Source organism: Mobula birostris, chromosome 3 (genome assembly GCF_030028105.1).
Source record: "Mobula birostris isolate sMobBir1 chromosome 3, sMobBir1.hap1, whole genome shotgun sequence".
In the NCBI taxonomy this organism is placed as follows: Eukaryota; Metazoa; Chordata; class Chondrichthyes; order Myliobatiformes; family Myliobatidae; genus Mobula; species Mobula birostris.
This window is the reverse complement of record NC_092372.1, coordinates 223,544,401-223,563,178: the sequence shown is the minus strand read 5'-3', so window position 1 is coordinate 223,563,178 and position 18,778 is coordinate 223,544,401. Positions and strand designations below refer to the sequence as shown.

Genomic DNA, 18,778 nt, shown 5'->3' with positions numbered 1-18,778 from the left:
GTGTTGGCAGGCCTCGCGATCGGAGGCTAGATTGGGCACTGGCGATGGTCAATGTGACAGGCACCAAGGGATTTCTTCAGAGAGTCCTTGTACCTCTTCTTCGGTGCCCCTCTGTCACAGTGGCCAGTGGAGAGTTGGCCATACAGTACAATCTTGGGCAGGCAATGATCCTCCATCCTGGAGTTGTGCCCTGCCCAGCGCAGCTGTGTCTTCAACAGCATGGCCTCAATGCTGGTGACCTCCGCCTGTTCGAGGACTTCAATGTTGGTTACGAAGTCTCTTCAGTGGATGTTGAGGATGGTGCGGAGGCAGCACTGGTGGAAACACTCAAGGAGTCGTAGGTGGTGACGGTAGGTGACCCAGGACTCTGAGCCAAACAGGAGGGTGGTCAGTACAACGGCTCTGTACACACTGATCTTTGTGCCTTTCTTCAAATGCTTGTTGTTCCAGACTCTTTTGTACAGCCTGCCGAATGTGCTGTTTGCCTTTGCCAGTCTGTTGTCAATCTCCTTGTTGATCTTGGCATCTGATGAGATGGTGCACCCCAGGTTGGTGGACTGTCTTCGGCTCTACCTCACCAATGGTGATGTAGGGAGGGTGGTAATCTTCCTGAGGTGCGGGCTGATGGAGAACTTCTGTCTTCTTAAGCTGACTTCCAGTCCAAAGAGCTTGGCAGCCTCTGCAAAACAGGATGTTATACGCTGCAGGGCTGTCTCTGTGTGGGCAACAAGGGCAGCATCGTCAGCGAAGAGTAGCTCTCAGGTGAGTTGCTCCAATGTCTTGGTGTGGGACTGTAATCACCTCAGGTTGAACAGGCTGCCATCAGTGCAGTATTGGATGTAGACACCATCCTCGTCATCAAGGTCTTCTGTGGCTCTTTCGAGCATCATGCTGAAGAAGATGGTGAAGAGAGTCAGCACGAGGATGCAACCTTGCTTTACTCCGTTGCCTATTGGGAAGGGTTCTGAGAGGTCGTTGTTGTGTCTGACTTGGTCATCCAGCTACATGAAGATCAGCACGACCAAGCTGAGGAATTTTAGGGGGCATCCCAGTCGTTCCATGATTTGCCACAGACCTTCCCTGCTCACGGTGTCGAACGCTTTGGTAAGGTTGACAAACGACACATACAATCCCTTGTTCTGTTCCCTACATTTCTCCTGGAGCTGCCTGAGAACAAATACCATGTTGGTGGTGCTCCTGCTAGCTCTGAAGCCACACTGGCTCTCTGGGATGTGTTCTTCTGCAATGATGGGCACCAATCTGTTCAGGAGTACTCTTGTGAGGATTTTTCCTGCTATAAAAAGCAGAGTTATCTGCCGGTAGTTGAGAGTAGTTGGACTTTTCCCCCTTGTTCTTATACAGGGCGATGATGACTGCATCAGGGAGGTCCTGTGGTAGTTTACCTTGTTCCCAGCAGCAAAGAACTTGTGGAGTTTGGTGTGTAATGCTGAGCCCCCATGCTTCCAAATCTCAGGTGGGATTCCATCAATTCCCACTGCCTTGCCACTTTTCAGCTGCTCTATGGCCTTGACTGTCTCTTCTAGGGTTGGAATCTTGTCCAGTTCTGTTTTCTCTGGCTGTTGTGGGATGCGATGAATTGCTGAGTCTTGGACCACGTGGTTGGCGCTGAAGAGAGTCTGGAAATGTTCCGACCACCGGTTCAGGATGGACACCTTGTCTGTGAAGAGCGCCTGACCGTCTGCACTGCACAAGGGACTCTGGACCTGGTGCGAAGGGCCGTACACCACTCTCAGGGATTCATAAAACCCGCTGTAGTCACTGATGCCTGCGCAAAGCTGAGTTCTCTTTGTGAGGTTGGTCCACATGTTCTGAATCTCTCGAAACTTGCACTGAAGGTTGCTGCATACAAGGCAGAAGGCTGCTTTCTTATCAGGACAAAACGGCTGAGCAATGTGCGCCTGGTGGGCCGATCTCTTCTTCGCCAGCAATTCTTGGATCTCCTGGTTGTTGTTTGTTTGTTTTTTTTATATAAAGCAAACCAATCCTTGTTCTTCTTTGTGGAAACCCCTAGGACTTCTTCAGAGGTTTACAGGATGGTGGTTTTTAGGAGTTCCCAAAGCACTTCTGGAGAGGAGTCTGTAGGGAAACTGGGATCCTGAAGCCTCGACTGAAGATTCATCTGAAAGTCAGCTTTCACTTCAGCTGACTGGAGGTTGCCAACCTGAAACTTCTTCCTTGGAGTACCTCCTCTCTTTGGCTTGGGTTTGGAATGGAGACTGAATTTGCAGCGGACAAGCCGGGGGTCCGTATGACACTCTGCACTGGGCATCACTCAGGTGAGTAAGACATCCCGAAGGTCTCTCTGACACACCAAGATGTCGTCTATGAGGTGCCAATGCTTGGACCAAGGATGCATCTAGGTTGTCTTCAGACTGTCTTTCTGCTGGAAAATGGTGTTAGTGATGGTGAGTTGCTGCTCCACGCAAAACTCTTAACAGAAGGCGCCCATTATCGTTGCAGTTTCCAGCACCATGTTTGCCAAGTACTCCCTTCCAGGCTTCTGAATCGTGGCCTACTCTGGCATTGAAGTCGCCAAGGATGAATATCTTGTCATCTGCAGGGGCGTTCCGTATGAGGTTGCGCAGATCAGTGGAAAACTTGTCCTTTTCTGCAGGATCCGCTTGAAGAGACACACGCTGAAGAGTGTGGCATGCTGCTTGGCTCGAAGTGGGAGGTGCGTGGAGATGATGCGGTCGGAGTGACCCGTTGGCAATTTTTCAAGTTTGGAGACAATGGAGATCCTGACCATAAAGCCAAAGCCAGAAAGGCGTCTCTCAGTCTCTGGCTTGCCTGAGTAGAGGGTGTAGCCCCGACGCCATGTGCTTGAAAGGTTGCCTTCCTCTGGGAAGCGGACTTCACTGAGAGCAGCGATGTCGACATTCAGTCTCGAAAGTTCATGCGCAACTAGAGCGCATCATCGTTCTGGACGACCACTGTTTGCTGTATCGAGCATGGTTCTGATGTTCCAGCATGCGAGCTTTAGTTCTTGCATTCCTTGTGAGGCAGATGTGTACCTTTTCTTTTTTGTTGTTGTTCGACCGCATTTGAGGATGCCCATTGACCGCGGCTAGCCAACTGGGGGAAATGGAAATGAGCTTTGGTTAGGCCACCTTTTCTAGCCCCTCTCCGTGTGGAGCAAGCAGTGCTGTTCCCAGAGAAGGCTGCTTGGTCATTCAGGGTGCTGCCGAATGATATCGTCATCTCTGGGATCAACATCAGATGACCCATATACCTGAACCGCCTGCACGCAGGATCGGAACTGCGGCTTCCAGTGTCGTCTTCCACCTGCCGTTTTCGCCCCTTTCCCATCACTGCAGGGCTTGATGAATGGTCGGGGAGGATGGTCGTAGACGTGGGCGTGTCCTTCAGCCTGCGCAATGGTATTTTAGGTGGAGTGCAGTGTGCGCGGTACTGGCCCCACCCTTTACACCCGGATTCATCTGCCATAGCCTAGCAAGCTGGGACGGTGACAGTGAGGCCCTCGGGTCGTAGGATTTACGTCGGAGTGTCCTTCTCTAAGGTGGATGGCCTGACAACGCTAATGAGCCCAACCTGCCTGGGTTTGGATTCAGAGTTGTCCTTCTCTTAGGCTGGCTACCAAGGTTAACGAGCCCAGCCTACCCATCCAGTTATACCGCCAGACACTCGGTCACGCCATGACATGGCAAGATCGGTGGAAACGGGGGGGGGGGGGGGCAGCACATCGACGAGAAGGCGTTGCTACAGATGCAGTAATGTAGGAGAGGCGACTTGCAGTGGCCTCCTGCCTAGCAGGCCAGACTGTGACCACGCGGCGATCACTACACCGGGAAAGGAGAGGCGACATATTGTGCGTTCACTTTCCCTGGGTGAGCGGGATGTCAGGCCCAGACTTCACCCGCCCCCACAACAATGTATGTGGTTAAATGAAGTACAGAAAAAAATTAGAACATTACCAATATTTCTACAGTACAATAAATCTGCATTGGTTCCAAATAGTTACTGACAGAAAAATTCATCCAGTGTATGCTGATGTGGAGTCTTAAAGAGATTTTAGAGAGCTAGGTAGAAAGCTGAATAACAGGACTTCCAAGGAATTCATCCAGAGTACACTGGTGTTCTTTTGATTGACTGTAAATGAAAATCAGTGTGGACAACTAGTGCAGATAATAGCCTGCCTTCATACAATGCTTTCAACAGTTGCATCATCCAAATCTTCATCTTCATTCAAGATGATTGTCGATACCTTCACATTCTTTGTAGTTCTGCAGTGAGCAAAAGGGTTCTGAATTGTCTTACTGCTTATTTCTCACCAACTATCAGTGACAAAAATCACTGCTTTTTGAACGCGCACACACACAACACATTTAAAAACTCTTCACTCTAAACACGTAGTATCTAACAGCCACGTAAGTGCACGCAACTGACACGAGTTAGAAACTGTTCAACAGTTTCCTGTCCCAAATAAAGGGAATCCCAGCTATTTTCTTGATTAGTTTTTGTTCTTTAAGAGAGCTGTCAAGTAAGCAGCTGCCCCGATTATCCGATGGCACAATTAACCAGAATCTACTGTACTGCATTCGGAGTTTGAGGAGATTTTGTATGTCACCAGAGACATTGGCAAATTTCCAGAGTGACCATGGAGAGCATCTCTGTCTGGTATGCACAGAATCAGGAAAAAAAACAGTGAGGGTTGGAAACTCAGCCAGCCCCAGCATTGGGAGAGGGGAGCTTGTACAAGCTGGCAGGGGAGAGGGGGTTTTAAAAAAAGAGAAGTTTTCAATGGTTCTTGTTTCAGTCGAAGCAAGCAGCTGAGAAGAAGGGAGTGAAGAAATCAGGTACAAAAAGTTTTTTTTTAAAACACTGCTCAGGTAGAAGGGTCTGCACTGCGCAAGCACATGACGTAGCGCGCCAAGGTTTAAAAACAGACCACCATATACAGCAGGCAGCGTTGTGAGAGGGAGCAGAGTGGGACGGCTTTGGCTCAACAGGCTTCAGCCTGTTGGGGGGGGAGGGGGGAGGGCTAAGGAATAGGGTAGGATTTTATTCCCTGTAATGTAGGAGAATGGAGGGAGATTTGATAAAGACCATAAGAGGTATATATCACAGGTATACAAAATCATAAGGGATAAAGATCAGGTAAATGCAAGCAGGCCATTTTCCCCCGAGTTAGGGTGAGAATAGAAGTAAAGATCATAGATCAAGGGTGAAAGGTGTGAAATATTTAAGGGAACCTGACAAGGAACTTCTTCACTCAGAATGGTACAAATGTAGAATGAGCTTCCATTGGAAGTTTATTAAAATACATGCATGGGGAGGCTGTGGTCCAGGTGCAGAATGATGGCCCCAACCTTGGCATAGACTAGGTAGACTGGAGAGCTTGTTTCTGTGCCATAATGCTTTGAGTCTAAAGTGAAGGAGGAGATGCCCTCTCATTCCTGCATTCTGCAGTTTGGCAAGTTGCCAGATGGGACATTATTGAAGGCTTCATCTCAAGTGAGTTCACCTTCTACCCATTCACAAGGGGATGTGGAAGAGTTCCATAGGAGTCCTGGTCAGCATTCATTCCTAGTCCAAAATAATCTACACATTTATTCCTTCTACTGATGTTCATGACACTTCCCTGCACTATATTCCATCTGTCACTTTGCCTATTCCGAACCTTCAGTAAAGCCCCATTTGACAACTTCACTGTGGAGAAGTTCAGCAAGAATACAGGAATGGAAGAATCACACTCACCATCCACTTTGAAAGATGCTTGAGGGATGGAACAACTAAATCCACAACCAAGGTGTTAGAAAATATACATTTATTACATAATTAAAACATTACACAGGACTAGCCTGATGGTAGCCCCTGTTTCACCACAATCTACAGCAGCCTATGAACTGGCATGACCAAGTGATCTCCAATCACACTTCACAGCCGAGTACCCCAATGGTACTGTGCAATTTGAATAGACCCAAAACCGACCAGTTACTAAGATTCCTCCAGAAAGTATAAAGTTGCAGTTCCCCATCACACAGCATTTTACACAAGGCCAGATACAATCACCAGGGTTCGACCAAAAAGTGAAACATTTACAATTAGGTGTTAAAAAATGGGATTTCATGGTACACTTAAACAAAGCAGGCCGATAACAAGGTGCATCAAAGCATTCGTGGTACTTGTCTAAATATTCTTTAATGACCACAGAACCCAAACAGGTTTGGCTGTAGATTATGCCCAAGCACCAGCTCATTCCAGACACTATCAGCAGGTAGGTGTTCAATCCCATATTTATTCAAAGAAACTGCACCTAATTGCTCTATGAATCCACAGTGAGAATGCTGCAATACTTTGATTAGAAATCTTGAAATACAGATCTTCCAAGATGCCAGACTAAAAAACCTCATGGGGATAGATTAAAAACCTCTGTTAAATTGAGTCTTGAAATTTGGTGTTAGATTGGCAATGCCGAATATTTAATGTCCATCCACAGGAAACACAATCCGATCGAGGCCAACCTGCTCATGTGCCTGGACACCAACATTTGGGTTTTCTGATCCTCGTTAGAGGAAAATATTTATCAGTTGGAAACCAGCTTGGCTCTGGATGTTATTAGGACAGTTTTTGCTGATTTTCTCCTGAGGTGATCTGTTACACAGATGAACACAGAGCCTTGGATCGAAACCTGGGTACCCCATGGGGTTACCCGCCTCTTCCAATGCAGCAAAGCACCCAGCCAACGGCAGTGTCAGAGGGGAACAGCAGGATAGTGACAGCTCAGCAAGTTCAGACAGACAGGTAGGGAACTATGCCAGCAGCCTATTTCCTGCACTTAGTGCTGTTTCAGCTCACCAAGCAACAGAACAATTCTGGATAGAAAGATAAATTGCCAAGTAGCAGGGAAACATACCAGTTTAAATTGGAAGAGAGTCCAAATATGTGATTCAAGTCTTCAAAGATTAAAAAAGGATGGAGCACACAGGTAAAGATGTTTCTACAGACCAAACGCGATTGGCTGTGTCGAAGACACAACTGGTCCTGGTCTGTATGGGGTTAAACCAGTACATTTAGCATTTTCTACAGATGACAGCCACATTCTTAATTCACTGGGAGAGAAATGTAATTTTGCAACAAGCCAACCAACATGTTCCTACTGCCCAATCTCCACCTTCCCCAAGTACAAAACATTGCCCTGTGCAGATTACCTGAGGGCAGTAACAGCCGTGTTTTAATTTGATACTCAAGGATAAAAATTAGTGATAAAATGCCTGTACTGCAGGTTTGACAGCGTTGAGACGAGGTCCACTCTCAGCTATCTTGTTCCAGTGGAGGTTGACTGTCTCCCCAGTGCCTGGGTTTCACGTAACCACGATTCTGCTGTCATGTTCAGACCCAACCTGCTGGTGGGTTTATTCAGGGACGTCTGAACAATATACACCTTTGTAAATCGATGAACTTCATGAACCTGGACTGCTGGAGTAATTGGTCAGTTTTAAACCACGAAATGGGGATTTATCAGTTTTACCTCAATGACCACGTGATGCAGGTGGAGACGTACTTAACCGTACGAAGTCTGTCCCGAATTGTGGACTCTGCAGAATTCCTGACCTGTGGCTGCTTTATTCCGGCAAGGTTGCCCATTCCTGGTAACACCACTGCACGGTTGTCTCCAAGAGATAGATCTGGCATTAGGAAGGAAAGGTTAATTGTTTTTTCCTTAAACATAGTACATTAAGGTACAGGGTCTTCAGCCCACAATGTTGTGACAACCTTTTAACCTGCTCCATATCAATCTAACCCTTCCCTCCCACATAGCCCTGCATTTTTCTTTCATCCACATCGCTTGGCCGATATCCTCAACGTATCTGCCTCTACCACCAACCCTGGCAGCATGTTCCACACACCCACCACTTCAAAAAGAAAAAAAAACTACCTCTGACATTCCCCCCTATACTTTCCATCCTCCAGCTCCTTCCTGGCACAGAATACGAATTAAGTGGGATACTGCTGAATCAGCCTTTTGCTCCCCATGTCTGTCAACTTTTAGTGCCCATTTATACAGATCTCATTTACAGGACATGACCTTCAGCCTTCCGTGCCTTTGAAGATTCAAGTGTCACAGTTGATGACAAGATATACAGCATAGAAATGGGACCTTGGTCCAATCAGTCCAGCCAGATCAATTTTGCACTAAATCCTGTGCTAATCCATTTTATTCACCCTGTTAAGCCCTTCCTAGATTCTGTACCTCACTTACACCAAGGCCAACTGATGCATTTCAGAGATATGGGAGGAAACACATGTGGTCGAAGGGGGAGCAGGCAAACTCCACACAGACAGCGCCCACAATAAGAATTAGATGCTGCCAGTAATGGAATGTGCTAGCTACAAGATGAGGTTGGACAGACTTGAATTATTTTCTCTGGAGCATCAGGTGCTGAGGAGAGACTTGATAAAAATTAATAAAACTGAGAGGCATAGAGTAGATAGTGTTTCACATGGAGTAGAAGTGTCAGTTACAACTGAGCACGACTACTGGAGTTACAAGGTCACCAGGAAGGAGATTAAACATAGAAAACCTACAGCACAATACAGGCCCTTCAGCCCACAAAGTTGTGCCGAACATGTCCTTACCTTAGAAATTACCTGGAGTTACCCATAGCACTCTTTTTCTGAGCTCCATGTACCCGTCCAGGAGTCTCTTAAAAGACCCTATCGTTTCCACCTCCACCACTGTCACCGGCATCCCATTCCACGCACTCACCACTCTCTGCGTAAAAAACTTACCCCTGACATCTCCCCTGTACCTACTTCCAAGCACCTAAAACTGTGCCCTCTCATGTTAGCCCTTTCAACCCTAGGAGAAAGCCTCCGACTATCCACACAATCAATGCCTCTCATCATCTTATACACCTCTATCAGGTCACCTCTCATCCTCCATTGCTCCAAGGAAAAAAGATGGAGTTCACTCAACTTATTCTCATAAGGCATGCTTCCAATCTAGGCAACATCCTTGTAAATCTCCCCTTCACCCTTTCTATGGTCCCTACATCCTTCCTGTAGTGAGGTGACCAGAACTGAGCACAGTACTTCAAGTGGGGTCTGACCAGGGTCCTATAGAGCTGCAACATTACCTCTCGGCTCCTAAACTCAATCCCACAATTGATGAAGGCCAATGCACCGTATGCCTTCTTAACTACAGAGTCAACCTGCGCAGCTTTGAGTGTCCTATGGACTCGGACCACAAGATCCTCTGATCCTCCACATTGCCGAGAGTCTTACCATTAATACTATATTCTGCCATCATATTTGACCTACCAAAATGAACCACCTCACACTTATCTGGGTTGAACTCCATCTGCCACTTCTCAGCCCAATTTTGTATCCTATCAATGTCCCGTTGTAACCTCTGACAGCCCTCCTCGCTATCCACAACACCCCCAACCTTTGTGTCATCAGCAAATTTACTAACCCATCCATCCACTTCCTCATCCAAGTCATTAATAAAAATCACAAAGAGTAGGGGTCTCAGAACAGATCCCTCAGGCACACCACTGGTAACCGACCTCCGTGCAGAATATGACCCATCTACAACCACTCTTTGCCTTCTGTGGGCAAGCCAGTTCTGGATCCCTTGGATCCCATGCCTCCTCACTTTCTCAATAAGCCTTGCATGGGGTACCTTGTCAAATGCTTTGCTGAAATCCATATACACTACATCTACTGCTCTACCTTTAATGTGTTTAGTCACATCCTCAAAAAGTTCAATCAGGCTCGTAAGGCACGACCTGCCCTTGACAAAGCCATGCTGACTATTCCTAATCGTATTATGACTCTCCAAATGTTCATAAATCCTGCCTCTCAGGATCTTCTCCATCAACTTACCAACCACTGAAGTAAGACTCACTGGTCTATAATTTCCTGGGCTATCTCTACTCCCTTTCTTGAATAAGGGAACAACATCTGCAACCCTCCAATCCTCCGGAACCTCTCCCGTCTCTATCGATGATACAAAGATCATCGCCAGAGGCTCAGCAATCTCCTCCCTCGCCTCCCACAGTAGCCTGGGGTACATCCCGTCCGTTCCCGGTGACTTATCCAACTTGCTGCTTTCCAAAAGCTCCAGCACATCCTCTTTCTTAATATTTACATGCTCAAGCTTTTCAGTCTGCTGTAAGTCATCCCTATAATCGCCAAAGTCCTTTTCCTTAGTGAATAATGAAGCAAAGTACTCATTAAATACCTCTGCTATCGCCTCCGGTTCCATACACACTTTTCCACTGTCACACTTGATAGGTCCTATTCTTTCACGTCTTATCCTCTTGTTCTTCACATACATGTAGAATGCCTTGGGTTTTCCTTAATCCTGTCTGCCAAGGCCCCTTCTGCTCTCCTAATTTCATTCTTATGCTCCTTTCTGCTAGCCTTATAGTTTTCTAGATCTCTACCATTACCTAGTTTTTTGAACCTTTCGTAAGCTCTTCTTTTCTTCTTGACTAGATTTACAACAGCCTTTGTATACCACAGTTCCTGTACCCTACCATCCTTTCCCTGTCTCATTGGAACATACCTACTCAGAACCCCACACAAATATCCCCTGAACATTTGCCACATTTCTTCCGTACATCTCCCCAAGAACATCTGTTCCCAATTTATGCTTCGAAGTTCCTGCCTGATAGCCTCATATTTCCCCTTACTCCAATTAAACACTTTCCTAACTTGTCTGTTCCTATCCCTCTCCGATACTATGGTAAAGGAAATAGAATTGTGATCACTATCTCCAAAATGCTCGAACACAGAGAGATCTGACACCTAACCAGGTTCATTTCCCAATACCAGATCAAGTACAGCCTCTCCTCTTGTAGGCATATCTACATACTGTGTCAAGAAACCTTCTTGAACACACCTAACAAACTCCACCCCATCGAAACCCCTCACTCTAGGGACATGCCAATCAGTATTTGGAAAATTAAAATCTCCCACCACGACAACTCTGTTATTATTACACTTTTCCAGAATCTGTCTCCCTATCTGCTCCTCGATATCCCTGTTACTATTGGGTGGTCTACAAAAAACACCCAGTGGAGTTATTGACCCCTTCCTGTTCCTAACTTATACCTACAGAGACTCCGTAGACAATCCCTCCATGTCTTCCTCCTTTTCTGCAGCTGTGACACTATCTCTGAAAGGCAGCATCCATTATTAAGGACCTCCAGCACCCAGAGCATGCCCTTTTCTCACTGTTCCCAACAGGAAGGACTTACAGAAGCCTGAAGGCACACACTCAGCGATTCAGGAACAGCTTCTTCCCCTCTGCCATCCGATTCCTAAATGGACATTGAAGCTTTGGACACTACCTCACTTTTTTTTTTAAATATACAGTATTTGTTTTTGCACATTTTAAAAAAATCTATTCAACGTACGTAATTGATTTACTTGTTTATGTTTTACTTTATTTTTTTTTCCTCTCTCTGCTAGATTACATATTGCATTGAACTGCTGCTGCTGCTGCTAGGTTAACAAATTTCACATCACATGCCTGATTCTGATCAACAGTGCCACGCCCCCACCTCTTTTGCCTCCCTCCCTGTCCTTTCTGAAACATCTAAAGCCTGGCACTCGAAATAACCATTCCTGTCCCTGACCCATCCTAGTCTCTGTCATGGCGACAACATCATAGCTCCAAGTGCTGATCCATGCTCTAAGCTCATCCGCTTTGTTCATATTACTCCTTGCATTAAAATAGACACATCACAAACCATAGGTCTGAGTGCGTCTCTTCTCTATCACCTGCCTATCCTCCCTCCTTCCATTAAGAATGTACTTAGGAGAGCTTGAAGTGGGCATGAGAAGGTTTTGGTGAGTTGAATGAAGGAAAACCCCAAGACACTCTACACATACATGAAGAATGGAGGATGTTCGAAGTGAGGGTAGGAGGAAATGAGAAATGTGTCTGGAGTTGGAAGTGGGAGGGAGGTCCTGAACGAATACTTTGCTTCAGTGTTCACCAGTGAAAGGAACCTTAACAAAAGTGAGGACAACTTAAAGCAACTGACATGCTGGAACATGTTGACTTTACGAATGAGGATGTGCTGATGTTATTTGTTCAAGAAATAGTGATGATCTGAGAATTATAGACCAATGAATCCTACATTAGTGGTGGGCAAACTATTGGAGAGGATTTATTCACTGCAATTAAAATGTCACCCTTATGGCATTCCTAGATTTGACCTGCACCATGCCATATGCAGGTAATCACCGGGTACTCACCTTGTGCTGGCAGCAGAATCATCGTGATTAAAAGTTTCAGCTACAAGTATACGGGCACGATGTCTGAGGCGATGGTCTTCAACTGCAACCTAAAACCAAAGATCAAAGCGCATGCAGAGGCATAATTCAGAGCAGTTAGGCTCACAGCCAACCCCTGCAGCCTGAGGCTGGTCCTGTCGGAGTGGTAGTGAATCAGAGGCACACAATGAACACTGAAGTCCCATGGCCTGATGTTTGAAATTCAACATTAAACTTTTTCACCATTACGTCTGGTGGATTTGCAATCTGGCCTATTTCAGTTAGACTACCATAGCGGTTAGCACCATGCTTTACAGAGCCATTGATTTCCGATCAAAGTTCAAACCCGCTAGTGCTTACAAGGAGTTTGCACGTTCTCCCGTGACAATGTGGGTTTTCTCCATGTGCTCTGGTTTAGAACAGAACAAACATTAGATTGCAGACCCTTCGGCTCATGATGTGCTGACTCTTAAACCTACTCCAAGATCCACCTGATCCTTCCCTCCGACTTCTCTATCGTCCATGTGTCTGTTAAATATCTCTAAGCTGGTGCCTCCATCACCACCCTCAGCAATGCATACCCGGCACCCACACAAAAGGCCATCACTACTAGCACCTCAAACATTTCTCCATTCACCTCCAACAGAGTCCTCTGCTACTAGCCACTGCCACCTTTTATCATCGTATACCCCTCTGTAAAATTGCCAGTCATCCTCCCTTACTCCCAAGAGAAAAAAAACCCTAGTTTGTCCAGTCTTTCCTCAGAAGGCACACTTTCTAATCCAAGCAAAACCTTAGTAAATCTCCTCTGCACCCTATCTAAAGCTTCTGCATCCTTCCTATAATGGGGCAACCAGAAGTGAACGCGATATTCCAAGTGTCATCAAACCAGAGTTTTATAGAGCTGCAACATTACCTCATTGCTCTTGAACACAATCCCTCAAACAAACGAAGGCCAGCGCACCATATGCTTTCTTCACTACCCTATTGTGCAGCACCTTTGAGTGATCTAAGGAGCAGGAGACCAAAATCCCTCTGTTCCTCCACACTGCTAAGAATCCAGCCATTAACCTTGTATTCTGCCTTCAAGTTTACCTTCCAGAGTGAAGGATTTTCCAGATTGAACTTCATCTATTTCCAAACCCAGCTCTTCATTCTGTTAATGTCTGCTGTAATCTATGACACTATCCAAAATACCACCAACCTTCATGTCATCTGTAAAGTTACCAATTGCGTTTTATCCCCTGATAATCTCCAAGTCCATGAACTAACCAAAAATCAATTACGCTCTAAACAACACAAGAGTTAGAAGTTTCCCGAAATATGAGAGATTCTGCGTATGCCGGAAATCCGGAGGAACCCAGCAAGTCAGGCAATATGGAGAGGAATAAATAGTCAACATTTTGGGCCAAGGCCCTTCATGAGAACATCACAGGTTTCCCTACCATCAATTTAAATTAGATCTTAAACCTAGTTTCTAGAAGGGGTGAGTAGTAGCTATGTATCATTCCTCTCAATTATCGTCTAGATTTATTAATGTTTAAGTATGAAACAGCAAGAACATACGTTTCTCTCAGCAGCCTCCCAACGAGCAGAGTTGGTCAACCCCAGTCTTTTTCTCAGAGTGGGCACTGAACTTGCGGGGGTTTTGAAGGAGTACTGCACTTGACCTGTGGGCTGGAGCACTGCCTTGCTAGGAGCAGTTATTACTGTCCTGCTTCTGATAAAGTCACCATTTTCCAAAGCGTAGTTTCCTGCAACAGAAGAAATAGATTAAGCAACTCCTGCCTGTTCGTCCTGATAGTGAAGAGCAAACAACAGGAATTCTGCAGATGCTGGAAATTCAACCAACACACCAAGTTGCTGGTGAACGCAGCAGGCCAGGCAGCATCTCTAGGAAGAGGTACAGTCAACGTTTCGGGCCGAGACCCTTTGTCAGGACTAACTGAAGGAAGAGCTAGTAACAGATTTGAAAGTGGTGGGGGGGGGGGAGAAAAGAGATCCAAAATGATAGGAGAAGACAGGAGGGAGAAGACAGGAGGGAGAAATGCCCCCCCCACGTACCCCATCCGTTATTTATATACACACTTTCTTTCTCTCTCTCTCTCTCCCTTTTTCCTCCCTCTGACTATACCCTTTGCCCATCCTCTGGGTTCCCACCCCCCTCGTCTTTCTCCCTGGGCCTCCTGTCCCATGATCCTCTCATATCCCCTTTGCCAATCACCTGTCCAGCTCTTGGCTCCATCCCTTCCCCTCCTGTCTTCTCCTATCATCTTGGATCTCCCCCTCCCACTTTCAAATCTCTTACCAACTCTTCCTTCAGTCAGTCCTGACGAAGGGTCTCGGCCCGAAACAACGACTGTACCTTCTCCTAGAGATGCTGCATTCACCAGCAACTTTGATGTGTGTTGCCTGTATAAACGCAACCTGGTTTAAAACAACTCATGTGAAGCAGACTAATTTCTTTAGAGAGTGGATAGTGAACCTGTGGAATTCATTGCTGCACAGTGGTGGAGGCCAAGTCACTGGGTACATTTAAAGCAGAGGTTGATAGGTTCTTGACTACTAAGAATGTCAAAGATTACAGGGAGGGTAGGAGAATGGAATTAAGAGGGATCAGCCATGATGGAATGGCAAAGCAGATTCAGTGGGACGAAAAGTCTAATTCTGCTTGTGGTCTTAGAATGAAGAACATTTAAACCATGGATTCCCAAACTTTTTTTTATTTTTAAATGCTGTGAACCCCTACCATTAACCAAGGGGTCTGTAGACCCCAGGTTAGAAATCCCTGTTTTAAACCAAAAGAACTGGAACTACAGCTATATGCAACCAGAGGGGACCCATCAAATAACTAACTTCACTCTCTCCACTTTCTTTAAAGATACAAGACTAAGGAAGCACATTGAATTGACTCAAGTTGCCTCGTTTCATCCAGGTGATTGAAAGGGTTAAGTGAACTACAGCTGACAAGTCAGTATCAGCTACACCTCAGCCAGAGGGAGTCACTGTTTAATTGCTTTGTAATAACTCCTCCACCCTTCATAACTCACAGGGCTCCAGCCCTGTAGCTAGACTTTCCTTGGTTTGGAGTTCCTCCTCCCAAGTCGCTAGGAGAAAGTAAGGCTCTATCCTTCGCCAGTATAACAAAAACAAATAGATAGACCAAACACAGGCAAGTGCGACTTGCTTGGATGGCCATTTTGGTCAGCAGAGTTAAGGTGGTTTGAGGATTTGTTTTGGCACTGTATTACTCTAACTAGGGGTGTGTTGGTAGTGTAGCAGTAAGCATGCGCTATTACAGCTCAGGGCGGAGCTCAGAGTTCAGTTCAGAACTCTGACACTGCAAGAAGTTTGTACGTCCTTCCCACGAGCGTGGGGTTTCCTCTGGGCACTCTGGTTTCCTGCCACGATCCAAAGAACGTACTGGTTAGTTGGTCATTGTAAATTGTTCCATGATTAGGCTAGGGTTAAATAGATGGGTTGTCAGGTGGTGCAGCTCGAAGGGCCTGTTCAACACTTGTCCCCAAATAAAAATAATAAATAATTCCTGCATTCCCAGTGTTGCAAGCTTCAGTCTAAGCCTATTCCTTCCTTGAATGGGAATAATTCTCACTGGCATCCTCAAGAAATCTGAGTAGTGATCTTAGTTTTCTTCTCTGATTACGAGCATTGTAATTCAATTCATAAGACAAGTGCAATGACTAAGTAAGTGTACCAGTACCTCTACTTCCTCAGGAGGCTAAAGAAATTTAGCCTGCCCCCTTTGATCCCGACCAACTTTTAATTGGTGCACCATAGAAAGCGTCCTATCTGGATGTATCACAGCTTGGTACAGCAACTGCTCTGCCCGTCACTATAGGAAACCGCAGAGTTTGGACACAACTCAGCAAGTCACAGAGCCAGCCCCCTCTCCTTCCCGCTGCCTTGGTAAAGCAGCCAACATAATCAAAGACCCCTCCCACCCTGGACATTCTCTCTACTTCCCCCTCCCATCGGACACAAAAACCTGAAAGCACTACCACCAGGCTCAAGGACAGCTTCTACCACACTGTCCTAAGACTATTGAATAGTTCCCCAATACAATGGGATGGCCTCATGACCTTGCAATCTATGTACGTCACTATGGCCTTGTGACCTTGCAACATACGTATATCACTATGGCCTCGTGACCTTGCAACATACATACGTCACTATGGCCTCGTGACCTTGCAACATACATACGTCACTATGGCCTCGTGACCTTGCAACATACGTACGTCACTATGGCCTCGTGACCTTGCAACATACGTACGTCACTATGGCCTCGTGACCTTGCAACATACGTACGTCACTATGGCCTCGTGACCTTGCAACATACGTACGTCACTATGGCCTCGTGACCTTGCGATCTACGTACGTCACTATGGCCTTGCACCTCATTGCCTACTGCACTGCACTTCCTTTGTAAGTGACACTTCATTCTGTTATTGATTTACCTGGACTGTACCACCTCAATGCACTGCTGTGATGAATTGATTTGCATAAACTGTCTACAGGACAAGTGTTTCCCAGTGTACCTCGGTACACATGACTCAATAAACCAAACTTTTACAGCTGTTTTGGACATCTTTCCCTGGTTTCCACCTCAGCCACCAGTTATTCTTATCAAGCAATCTGTTCCATCTTTCAAATCAGCCATCAATCCCTCCTACACCAAATCCCTACTCAACAATTAATATAAGAGGAACAAAAGGTTTGTTTGTCACATGTATATCGAAACAGACAGCAAAATATGTTATTTGCATCAAATCTGAAAGGATAAGCTGGGGGCAACCCACAAGTGTCACTAAGTTTCTGCCGTCAACATAACTTACTAACCCTAACCCATAAGACCATTAGACATAGGACCAGAATTACACCATTTGGCCTATCAAGTCAATGCCATTTCATCATGGCTGATCCATTTGCCTCTCAACCCCATTCACTCCCCGTAACCTTTCACACCCTGACTAATCAAGAACCTACCAACCTCCACCTTAAATACACCCAATGAACTGCCCTCCACAGCCACCTGTAGGAACAAATTCCACAGATTCACCAGCCCCGGTTAAAGAAACTCCCTCCTCATCTCCATTCCAAATGGATGCATCTCTGTTCGAGGCTGGGCCCTCTGATCCTAGATTCCCCCACCATAGGAAACATCCTCTCCACATTCATTCTATCTCGGCCTTTCAAAATTCAGTGACATCCCCTTCATTCTTCTAAGTAAAAATGCAGAGCCATGAATCACAGCTCATACGATAAACCTTTCCTTTCCAGAATCATTCTCATGAACCTCCTCTAAACCCTCAATGTCAGCACGCAAGTCGTCGATTGGAGTATTGCGCAGAAGCAACAAGAGCGAACCCACACAGGTCCAACAAAGAGCTTTGAAACCCAGTGTCTATAAAAAAGACCAGTCGTTGGCGGAGTAGTCTGATGTAGAGTAGCAAGGCTTTGGCTCAACAGGGCTTCAGTGAGAACAGGCGGTGGCAAAGTTAGTTCAGTCCTGATTTAAATCTTGAAAGAATAGTGATATGTCTACAGAGCCAGTGTTCTGTTCTAGGTGTCAGATTTCCAGGAGACTTTCAGCCTCCCTGATGGTCACATCTGCACCAGGTGCACCGAAACGCAGCTCCTTAGAGACCGAGTTAGGGAACTGGAGCTGCAGCCCAATGACCTTCAGCTCGTTTGGGAGAATGAGGCAGTGATAGGAGCTATGGGGAGCTGGCCACCCCAAGGCCACAAGAGACTGATAAATGAGTGACTGTCAGGAGAGAGAAGGGGGAACTTCAGACAGTGGAGAGCACCCCTGTGGCCGTCCCCCTCTGTTCGGGGTGGGGGTGAATGGCCTACCTGGGGGGAAGCAACAGTGGCTGTGCCTCTGGCACTGAGTCTAGCCCTGTGGCTCAGAAGGGTGGGAAACTGAAGATGATGGCAGCAGTTATAGGGGACTCTAGTCAGGGGACAGATAGGTGATTCTGTTAAAGCGAAAAGGAAACATGAATGGTAGTTTGCCTCCCAAGTGCCAGGGTCTGAGATGTTTCTGAATATGACCACAATACCCTGAAAAGGGAGGGTGATGAGCCAGAAGTCATGGTACATATTGGTACCAACAACATATGAAGAAAAGGAAGGAGGTCCTGAAAACAGTACAGGGAGTTAGGAAGGAAGTTGAGAAGGACCTCAAGGGTAGTAGTCTCGAGATGGCTGCCTGTGCTCCGCAACAGTGAGGATAAGAATAGAATGAGATGCAGATAAATGCGCGGCTGAAGAATTGGAGCAGGGGGCAGTGATGCAGATTTCTGGATAATTGGAACATCTTCTGGGACAGGTGAGTCCAGTACAAAAGGGACAGGTTGCACTTCAATCTGAGGGGGACCAATATCCTTGCAGGCAGGTTTACCAGAACTATTGGGGATGGTTTAAATTAATATGGCAGGGGGATGGGAACCAGGATGATACAGCTGACGATGCACCAGCA

General features: G+C 46.2%; 1 protein-coding gene across 6 annotated transcripts in view; it reads right to left on the bottom strand.

Annotated features, from left to right (window-relative positions):
- Positions 1-18,778, bottom strand: part of bmb (brambleberry) — a 71,343-nt gene that overhangs the window by 10,031 nt on the left and 42,534 nt on the right. For 3 of the 6 annotated variants that reach the window (XM_072254227.1, XM_072254229.1, XM_072254232.1), the window contains 3 exons: positions 13,843-14,030; positions 12,259-12,347; positions 5,795-7,670 (listed from right to left, as the gene is read on the bottom strand). In XM_072254227.1, coding sequence (XP_072110328.1) covers positions 7,547-7,670; positions 12,259-12,347; positions 13,843-14,030 — 401 coding nt within the window. In that variant the 3' untranslated portion in view covers positions 5,795-7,546. Of the gene's footprint in view, positions 1-5,794; positions 7,671-12,258; positions 12,348-13,842; positions 14,031-18,778 lie in introns of those variants that run through there. The other 3 variants (XM_072254228.1, XM_072254231.1, XM_072254233.1) reach the window with 3 other exon arrangements.